The sequence below is a fragment of the Fistularia commersonii genome, chromosome 20, assembly GCF_037954325.1.
Source record: "Fistularia commersonii isolate RoL2024-O1a breed Wild chromosome 20, RoL_Fcom_v1.0, whole genome shotgun sequence".
Taxonomy (NCBI): Eukaryota; Metazoa; Chordata; class Actinopteri; order Syngnathiformes; family Fistulariidae; genus Fistularia; species Fistularia commersonii.
Window position 1 is genome coordinate 7196006 of NC_141303.1, and position 11293 is coordinate 7207298.

The 11293-nt window shown below is 37.8% G+C and overlaps 1 protein-coding gene across 2 annotated transcripts; it reads left to right on the forward strand.

Moving 5' to 3' along the window:
• The first annotated feature begins 1239 nt into the window (after positions 1-1239).
• Positions 1240-9708, forward strand: LOC147222770 (phospholipase ABHD3-like). 2 transcript variants are annotated; one of them, XM_086166769.1, is made up of 9 exons: positions 1240-1386; positions 2911-3071; positions 3248-3430; positions 3577-3622; positions 5426-5538; positions 5634-5807; positions 5888-5936; positions 6440-6605; positions 7720-9708. In XM_086166769.1, the coding sequence occupies exons 1-9, from the start codon at positions 1372-1374 to the stop codon at positions 7914-7916; spliced, it is 1104 nt and encodes a 367-aa protein (XP_086022895.1). In that variant the 5' UTR covers positions 1240-1371; the 3' UTR covers positions 7917-9708. The 2 variants fall into 2 exon arrangements, with proteins under 2 accessions (XP_086022895.1, XP_086022894.1); XM_086166768.1 differs by having other exon boundaries at positions 1260-1624.
• Positions 9709-11293: the final 1585 nt, after the last annotated feature.

Here is an 11293-nt window from a genome sequence, read left to right on the forward strand (position 1 = left end):
CAAATTGGAATAAATCACAACATTACATAAACAAAATTAATTTGAGATTATTTCTCATATACATTTTATTATGCAAATTTCACATTTTTTTTCATTTTTATGTTATACTTTTCATTTATATATCTTTTTGGAGAGGGAACATGAATGTCCAGGTTAAAAAACTTTCAGTGGCCATACACCTTCTCAGAGTACCTGTCCATCCATTCAAATAACATTCATATTGCTAAGAGCCAAAAGTGTTACTTATAACAACATTTATATAATAATTTCAAAAAGATCCCAGTTGGAATAGTGACCATTTTCCAATGCTGTGACATGGGAGGCCTATTTAATACTTTTTAAGTGAAAAAAGGTATGTTCTTGCCTGTTACGAACAGCACCCACTTCCCCTTTCTGCGTTTCTCATATTGTCATGCAGCTGTTCTAGGTTGTCACTAAACTGTATCACTAAAGGTGCACACAACCGTTCAAGGTGGTCACATAAAGGGGAAACGCTGTTTCCTAACTATGTGGTTTGTGAGGCCAAATATTGTGTTGTGGGGGGGGAGTGCTGATATGTTTATGTTTCTCTTCCTCTTTTCAGGTAGTGTGGATTTTGTTCCCCCTTTTCGTTTTCCTTGAGAGGACTGTTTATTAATTCCTTGAGTGACTTGAGTAGCAGCCAATTTGCACATTTTTTTTCCTCCTCATAAATCGTCACCCGCTTAAATTAATAATCTAAGTCATTTTTTCAGATTTTTCAGGCAACACAAAAAACTAAACTATTTGACATACTGTTGACATAGGCAATTTCTACTAAAGGGGTAGAAAGGCACAATCTGTTTAACTGACGATGTAGGCAATTTTTCCAGAAGTGGTTAGCATCATGAGGAGATGATTTAGGCAAAAAAAACATATTTGTAAAAAAAAGACTTCGGCGATTATTTTAAGAGGGCGACGAATTGTAAACTCTGCGCTAGCTTTCCCTTTTCCAAACCGTTAGAAATGCTGGAAGCGTAGCCTCCCTCTACTCAACATGCTAAACACATGTAACCCCACAATTCCAAACGGTTGGAAATGTAGGAAATATTGCCTCCCTCTTCTCAACAAGCTGAACACATGTAACCCCACAACTCCACCATACATCAACAAGTTTCTATCGCTGGTTCCCGACGCTGAATAATAGTTTAAATCCGCCACCAAAAGGAGGCGGTAATTCTCCTAAAGACACCAAAGAACCGCCCACTAGCGGCCATATTTGTAGTCCGGAGGCAGGCGGCGCTCGGACGATATTCGATGTCATCTCGGAAGGGGCTGTTCGTTCCGAAGAAACCGCTGAAATGAGGTCGTAGGCGGAGACGGCGAATCGCTGGGAAGCCGGAGGATCCGCTGATGATACTCATGAAGGCAGGTTGTACCGGCCGGTAACCGTCGGCCGTCTCTCCCCCGCTGCGTCGGTATAGCGGTCGCTAGCCCGGTTCCGCCGGTAGGCTGGCGCACTGCAGTCGCTCCGATGACCTCCACCGTGCTCCTAGCGCACCGGGAGCTTTGGGAACCGTTGTGGGAATGCGTTTCCAGACCGTACACGGTGCTCATCTGCTCCCTCACGGCCGCACTGTGTTGGTTGTGGGGCCGCAAGAGCCAGGTCAGTTCCGCGGTCCAGGCCATCCTCCACTGCTACATTACCCTTTTCTTCTTTTATTATTAGTATTTTCTGGTATTTAACCGTAAGACTCCTCATTCTGAGTGTCAGACGCATATGAGTTAGTCGGCTGGACTCATTATGTGCAATAATTCCTTTAGTTCAATAACTCATATTTAATGTTAGTGTAGTGTCATTACCTGGAATTAAATATATTTTTTATATACTTTTATATTTGGATAGTTTTTTAGTTATCTATTTATCTTAATGGACAATGACGCTTATATTTTATCTTGCACTTCTGCGTAGGAGCTGCTGCAACCAAAGCAATTTGCCCTTGGATCAATAAAGTGATTCTGATTATTGTTATTATTAGTACAAAACAAACATTTTTTGTTTTATTGAACTTGTTTTACTTTCAGTCTACAAAACTGATGTTTGATTACTTTAACTCATATTAAGTTCTTTATGTCAGGGGTGTACTCAGTGTGTGACGTGAAGGGTGTCTTGAAGTGTATTTAATAAATGCTGATTTTATTTTCAAAGTGCTTTCATTTTTTTTATGTGACAACAGTGGAAGTGTGTAAGCTGTAGTGTCAAAGAATGGAGGAGAAAAATAATTATTTAATTTTGTTTATGTGTTGAAAGTTGTCACAGGATATTACTTAGTAGTTTATAAAAGCTTTGTAATGCAATTAAAGTCAATAGATTAGGATTATAGGTCAAATTAAATTATACTAATATACTAAAATGTACTACATGTTAGAGGTCATAATATACAGAATATACACTACAAATAATTCAAATTAATACAAAGACTGGATTACATTTATATTTTGACAGACAAAGACAACATATTACATTTACAAAGAATAACTTTCCATTGTCCATTGTTTGTTTCTTCTCATGTTTTTTTTTTTTTTGTATTTCAGATCAATAAGCATTGTGATTTAAAAAAAGTTATTTCCTGTTAACTGTCAACAGTCATTGCCATGAAGTTAATTATGAGAAAACATTGTTTTCATTTTTAAATTCAGATCAATGGACACTATTTAAAAAGACAGGGTTGATTTAGTTTGTAATGTATTTGTATTTGTATTCATTGTGTTTTCTCTTTGTATCATCAATTTTTCGAAACCAAAAGAAATTGAAATTCATTGTTTCTTGATTTAGAGATTCACACCTCCCTCATCAGGCTTTTTAAATATACTGTCAGACGCTGGTGGGAATCTTTTGAGATCACTGAAAAGTTCTTCTCTCTCCTCATCCTCTTCCTCTTCCTCCTCCAGACACCCGCCCTGGTTTGCAGCGAGGCCTTCCGTGTGTTCCTCTACACGCACTGCCCTCTGGTGACCGAGTCCTTCAATCCCACCCCTTGGTGTTGGGGGGGCAGACTTCAAACCGTGGTCTGTGCCCTCCTTAAGTCCAGACCGCCAGTCACGTACCGCAAGTAAAGTTACACTCTTCATACTGTTTCCTTTCCCCGTGACATCCCAGTTTGATGGTCGTAATTTTAAAGCGCGCTCTGAATATTTTGGGATCCAAAATATCCAGTCGAATTGAGCGGCGATCTGTGTCTTGCTTTCTCTCACATCTCCCTCCTCTTCCTGCGTCTTTATCTCACAGTGAGTGCATCCGGACTGTCGATGGTGGCCAGATATCTCTGGACTGGGTTGACAATCAGGCCAGCGCAGTCTACCCGGACCCTTGCACTCGGCCCACCGTGTTAATCCTCCCGGGCCTCACAGGAAACAGCAAGCAGCCGTATGTTCTCCATGCTATCAGCCAGGCCACCCGCCACGGCTACAGGTCAGCAAACGCTCTCCCAGTGTGCGTAGAAGGATATCATAGTTAATTACTAATTAATTACACATAATTTCTTATGTAATGACTTGACACTATCACTGAAGTCTTTGTGTTGCTGAATCTGTTTTTAAGGATTTGCTCTTTTCTAGATGTGTGGTCTTCAACAACAGGGGGTTCGGAGGGGAAGAGTTGCTTGTAAGTCCAGCAAAAAAATTATACCACTTTTTGCTCTTTCAGAATAGTTTGATGAGTTTTTTTAATTTTCCAAATGATTTTTTAATTGATTTCCATCAGTCATCGGTGTGGGAAAATAGTCAAGATGGAATCAGTAGTCTTATTCAAACATATTTACTGCTTGTAAAGATGTAGCTGCTTTGAAATTGTCTGAAAATGGTGAATTCTCCTGGAATTTGTTTTTTTCTTGTGGCTTTACAGCAAAGCAGGGGCTTCTTTTCGGTGGTGAAGTAATTTTTAAGCTTGCAGCAAGGCTTTGCAATGAATCATCAATCAGCCAACAACTTTTATAAATATTAATTCTCTCCCTTAGTGGCAGTTTACGTCCTGATATTGTAATGCCGCGCAACATCAGTTCACCATCACTGGAAGTCTTTCTTTTTTCAAAAAAGCATAAACTATCTCAAACAGGCATCTTTTTTATTCTTATTATAAAATTGAAAACTGTTATAACAATAGCCATTCATTATAAAGATAACCTTATCTTGAAATGTAACAAAATAACCAATGTCGTTTTGTTTTGCAGAAATATGGTCTTAAGTCTATTTGGGTTTGAGTGAAACTAATCTGATGACATAAAAGTCAACCTGATGAAATCGTTTAAAACTTGCTGCCAGACTTTGACTTTAACTGCAATGTAATAAAATTAAACATGAAAAATGTCTGTATAAATTAAAAGGCAAGATCAAATGAATAAACCAAGTTTATATGAAGCCTTAATGACTTTTTAGCTGAGTTACTACTCCGTTGGCTTCTCAGTATTGCCATGTCAGTATCATTATAGAGAAAATTAGGTTCTCTTTACAGTCCCAATTCCAGTGTTTAGAGTTATCCTCGTTGACAAAACTCAAATACATTAATTCACCCATGAAAATAGTTTTTCTTCGGTTAAACGTCATGTTTGAGTGGTACTTCCGAAAGACGTAGTACCTCTGTGACCAACAGGCGACCGGTCCAGAGTGAACCCCACGACCTGCCCGATGACAGCTTGTATAGGCTCTGGCCCCAAGCTGTTTAGATACTGAATGACGGACTGGTTCAGCCTGTCTCGTGACTGAGAACTGAGCTTTGAAAAAAACATGTATGGTCCCTTGGTTGGATTCCGCCTTTCTGTGTGGAGTTTGCATGTTCTCCCCTTGTCTGCGTAGGCTTCTTTCAGGTTCTCCGGTTTCCGCCGATGATCACAAAACATGCAGATTCATTGGAGACCCTAAATTGTCCAGAATTTTGAATGAGTGGGTGAATGGTTTTATGTCTCTATACAGGACTGTCTCGGAAAATTTGAATTTTGTGATAAAGTTCTCAAAAATCACCTTTTCATGATATTCTAATATTTTGAGATAGGATTTTTGAGTTTTTTTAAGATGTAACCCATAATCAGCAATATTAAAATAATAAAAAGCTTGCAATATCTCAGTTGCAATTTGTAATGAATCCAGAATGTATGACATTTTTGTTTTTGTAAGTGCATTACAGAAGATAAAGAACTTTATCACAATATTCTAATTTTCTGAGACAGTCCTGTATATACGGAGATGTATATAGCACGCTGCCTCTCTAATGGCAGCAGAGATAGGCTCCAGCTCCTCCATGACCTTTGAGTGCAGGATAAGTGATATAGGTAATGAATGAATTCATTTAGTATAGCACTTCCAATGTAGAAATTGAAAGACCTCATCTGATGACACCAAGAAAAAAAACCTTTCATGAATGATCAAACCTCCAGTGTTCCAACACAACATGACACTCCCTTCTCTCCCTCAGACGCCCATCACCTTCTGTGCCGCAGATACCTCCGACCTTGAGCGTGTAGTGCAGCATGTCAAAGGACTTTACCCAGAGGCCCCGGTGCTCGGAGCCGGTGTGTCAATGGGGGGGTGAGTTGTTCGCTGCATTCTCTTTGATGACATACCTTTGTCAAATTGTTGTCATGTTTTCTTAGCTTTGGATTCTTTGTATTTCCCCTGCCCAGCATGTTACTGTTAAACTACTTGGCCCGTAAGCGCTCCGAATCAGGCATGGTGGCGGGTTTTACCATCTCTGTCCCCTGGGATGCTGTCAAATCCTCAGCCTCCATGGAGGAACCGCTGAACTGCCTGCTCTTCAACAAACACCTCACTCGAGGCCTGTGTCACGCTGTCAACAGGTCAGATTGTGAAATGGAAGTATTTTTGCTTTAAAAAAAAAATCTGAGGTGCCGACCCCCCCCCCCTGTGCTTTTTATAGGCACCGGAAAATTCTGGAGAAAGCAGTGGACGTCGATCATGTCATGAAGGTGCTGCGGTTTTTACTTTTCTTTGCATTTACAACCGGCTTCCCAGTTTTTGTTTGTCACACTGTGTTTTTTCAGTTGCGGACTGAAATGGGCAGCCGTTGATATCCGAGGCAGAGTTTCCTCCCTTTTGCTTCCTTTTGAAAACCGGAGCTGCTGGTTTACTTCATACAATATATTTTTAACAAATTCAAGTTTGTAATTATGATAATGATAAAGGAAATGAGATTTGTTTTCTAAGTTTTTTTACCCAAATCCTTCATATTCAGCAAACAACTGGAGGAGCTAGTATGAATGCTAGAATGCCCAACATGAGCTTAAACATATTTTAATATGGAGCTGCACATACTCAAATACAAAGTACAATCCTGGAACATAAACCATACAAAAGTGTAATATTCTCAATGAATCATTTAAGTATTAGGATTAGACAAGGGTACATGAGCCATGTAATTGGCAAACACTCCCAATTATTGACTTGAGTGCATTTCCTTTCTGTTCTCAAGGCGCGGACGATCCGGGAATTTGACGAACGCTTCACATCTCTGATGTTTGGTTATAAAACCTGCACAGAGTATTACCACGACGCCAGCCCTGCCAAAAAACTCCCAAACACGACCGTGCCCATCTTGTGTCTCAACGCTGCCGACGACCCCTTCTCACCGCAGTACGGTCAGTAGTGGAAAATCAGAAAAACACATTTACGATGACAGTACAGTCTGGACATGTGATGACATTTTGCTAATTCACCAATGGTTGTTTTTTTTTCCTCAGCATCCTCACTTGATAGTTTTCAAAGCCGTGTAACCATGAAGACTGTGGAATTAGCAATGAAATTAAGCAGCGAAAGACAATAGATAAACATTAGATAAGCAAACAGTAGCCGGAAATCGACTAAAAAATTTTTAAGAAACAAGATAAATGATGGAATATTACTTGGAAATTACTGATATGCCACTGTATTTGTGTATATATATACTATGTAATTACATTTACATTTAGGAACGCCACTTAAGCTTATACTGAGATATAGGTGAGACTAACTGGGTTATATTGGTTGTGTGTCATCTAAAGATGGCCTTTTGAATACTGTAGTATGTATTTGTCAGTCTCCATGCACAAAACAAATTTTCCATTTCATATTTTGGCCTGGGAATTAGTTATTAGATCATGGTTTCAACGAGACATTAAAAAATATTAGATGTTATTAAATAGATTTAGCTAAAATTAAGGCTTTAAATAGCATTAAAAGGATTCAGTTCGATGTCTAGAGGCGTTAGAAATTTAAATACACCTGATGTGGAAAAAAATATTATTTTAAATTTATTTTTGATTAGGCTATATAAACATTTAATAATTTTGATAGGAATAGTGTGATGAATTGTGATGATTGAGAAGTAGTACCCTTTAATTGGCTAATGCTTATGGCAAGATTTCTGACGTTGCATGCAGTTGCAGTGCCAGAGTTGGAGCCAAAAGGAAACAAAATAAATTAATCAATAAAATTAATAAATAATAAATAAAGTAAATGAATAAAAAATAAATATAAATGCGCATTGATAATTATACACAAAATTAAATCTTTGCCCCTCAGAAGGCTACTGCTATTCCAGGTCTAAATGATTTTAAATCATAAATGATCATTATAAATAATATCTGCATCTGGACATGGGCATTGAATTTGTTTAAAGCTGCATTAAAAAAGTGCATTATGTGATACCTACAGAGACTCTGGAGATTAAATTTGATTCAATTTGTTTTTAAATTTTATTTATTTTATTTCCAGCCTTCCCCTTAACCATAGTGCAGGAGCTACCAAACGTGGCCCTGCTGTTAACGGCCCACGGTGGACACATTGCCTTCCTGCAGGGGATGTTTCCGCGGGGTGAGAGCTACATGGAGAAACTGTTTGGCCAGTTCGTCCGAGCCGTCTTTGAACACCCCGGGGCCATCAGAGAAGCCTGCAGCGTCACAGAGGAGTAGAGCAGCCAAGGACCCACCTTGTTGGAACATTGAGGAGAAAAGTGGAACAAGAAAAAGAATATGCAGACGCGTCATCGAGACAAAAGAGCTCTTCACAGTTACAAAAATGCCGTTCAAATCATGTCACCTCAACACAACTGTCAACCTACCTCTTTGTCTCCTCTCAGGTTCTCTTTCAATAACACAGAAAGTGAGCTGCTTCAATATTTGGAGATTCCCATCACACGGACCAAAGACTGAGAGCAAGTATAATCCGTGAGCATGAAAACCGTCTTCTAGTGTCAAACCGCCTGTGCATCCTTCTCAAACTGTTAGGATACGATAAAAAAGAATACAAGTCTGGAGAGGGGCTATGAACATCTGCACGGACTTGACCGACTGATGCCTAATATTGTAACTTAGTTAAAAAGTCGAAGATGTGAGTCGATTGAATGTCACCTGCTTTGAGCCGCGCTGGATTTTCATACCACTTTGCAAACGGTGCCGTCCGAACCACGTCTTACGCGCAAGAAAATAAACAAAAAAACTCATTCCACTAAAGGACGCGAGTGATTATAGCTTATGCAGATTTAATCTGAAAATGTATTTCCAAAAAGGTATTATCGTATTGGTTTGTTTTTATTGAAGTGTAAGGTGCCTTGGAGCATTCTGTATTTTTTGCACGTGTTTCAGCATATCACACACTGGATCGAATGGAATACCTTACTATTGATAAGCCTTGATTTGTTATTGGTTTTAATCATCTTATCCACACATATATGAATGTGCCACTGGCATCAATACAGGTAGGTCATTATAGGCTTGTAAAAACTGAATGACGCACTCATATGTACCTAAGAATATTCCAGAGAAATCATATAGTTATTCCATAATTTCCCCAGTATTGTAATTTAACTGAATATTAATTTATTCCTGATTATTTAAAGCTTTTCTGTGCTGCTGTTATTAGATATTTGTTTTCCTGCTGATTTTCAGGTAACTTGCTGAATGGATTTACTTGACAGTTGTTTTTCTTTTTAAGAGTTTTAACATAATTCATTGCAGTTTTTCTTCATAAATTGGAAACCATCAAATGAATGTTCTGGGTGAAAAATGTCATCAGCTTTGATCCAAATGTCTGTCAGTATAAAGCTCAGTATCCCTGCATTTGTTTCTCATACACGCACACACACAAATACACATACATATATATATATACACATGTAAATATATATATATGATGTAAATTATGTGCTAGCAGGTAAATAAGCAACTTATTTTTAAACCAGCTACGCACTTCAATCATGATGTGTGTATATATATAGCTCAAAGACAGGTTAAAGATCATGTTGATAAGGAGGCACTATATAACAACTATCATTATTCGAATTGTATCTGAGATTTTTACCCTGTGATTTTATTAACAATAGTTCACGTGCAATACACACATGCACAGAGACACAAAAAGACCACTATTTAGTCAGGTGCTATCACTATCATTTTATCATGGGTTGAGTCCATTTAGGTAGCAGTTAGAGTTGTCTGAACATTGTTTGAGCAGTACGGCTATGAAAATATTCATATTTCAGTGAGTTTAATTTTTGTGAAATCAGTAAGTGATTTATAGAAGAAAAGCAGATTTTTTTTTTAACCTGTGACTCCATTCGTGTGTTTGCAATGGGTTTATGGATTGTATGCTTGATTTGACAGAACTGCACTTTCGGTTTATACAAATGAAACTTCAGTTCGTCATTTAGTATCTTTAATTTTGTGAAAAAATGGGTCCTCTGCAATAATAAACTTGTCTGAGTCAGCACTGGTGTCCACAGACAATTATTTTCCATACGATATAATACATTTTTTAACACTAAATTTTTAACACTAAATTTTATCATTATGAGACTACTTCTTTAAATTATGGGGACTTTTAAAAATTTTATTGCATTCATCCATTGCTGCCTTATTTTTTTTTGTGATTGCAATATTAATGTCAAACCACCAGTAACAATCATGAGGAAGACCCAAGACATAATCATCACTTTGAAACATTTGACACGAATAATCGAGATGAGATGCAAGAAGTTGCTTGAAAATGTAGTTGAAAACACTGATTAAGAAATTAAGAGAAATTATTTATTGAATGACATGGAGCCTTTTATATATTAATAATGTCTGTTCTGAACACGCAGTGACAGATAATAATTTGGACATTTAACCAAGGGTCTGGTTTCTTTGGGTGTGGTCAAACTTTGGCTATTTTTGGCTTGGATTTAAGAAATTATTAGAAGAAGAAATGCCTTTATTGTCACATACAGTTATACATAGAGCACAACATCAGTGAAATTTGACCACTGCATTTAACCCATCATGGATGCACCACAAGCAGAAGGCAGCTAAAGAACAGCGTCAGGGGAGCAGTTAGGAGTTCAATGTCTTGCTCAAAACAACACTTTGACAGGCTAAGAGGAACTAGGAATGTTCAGTTCCAAGGACAATTGCTCGATTCCCCTGCGCAGAGCTGCACTGAATATACTGAGCATACTGAATACACTGAATATAAGCATTTCAGTCTGAACAAAAACATTTAATACGTACTGCATTATCTGTCACCACATTTCCAGCTCATGCTTCTCTCACCGGGTCATTGATGTAGCTGATTAACCAGACAGGGCTTCAATAATTAACTAAGAACAATAAAAAGGCCCACGCCCTCTGTCACAATGCTAACCTTTTAGCCTTATTTAGATACAGGTAACGACTGCAGCTCGGAAAAAATCTCGGGGCATTTACCCTGTGGAAAAAACAGACAACAAATGAACTCTTTCCCGCTCCAGCAAGCAGGGTCTTAAGTTGGCTCACTTGGCTGGAGTTTGTGTGATTCTCCTTAAATCTTACTCCGGCCAAGATTTTGAGACTCATCATCAGCAAAATTATGTTATGATAAGTTAAATGTTTTTACAAATACAATTTTTTTGTAAGGGCTAGAGCCAGGTAAACAAGCCATATAGCAGTGTTAATGACTTAAAAAATAATTTTCATAATTAGAAATATAGTTCCATTGCTGTTTTAAATATGATTATGTTTAAGTTTTCCAAAATATTTCTCTGTTGCTGTCTGTTTGTTTCTTTTTTGTAATTCATTCTTGGATATTTTGTTTTCTGGTAGTTTTGGGGTTAATTTCTGATTTATTAGAAGGTCATTTGAGTATTGAGTATTTTCTAAAGATTTGTTTACATGTTGTTTTTGGAACTTTTTTATGTCACAAATTAACTGAAAGTTTATAAAATAAAAAGCCTTCAGAACACAGCAAATTTTATGATTCCTACTTGAATTTTCTCCCTAGTCTATCCCCCATCTCCCTTACGGGAGGAGCTTAAGCTTACTGTTAATGATTAAAC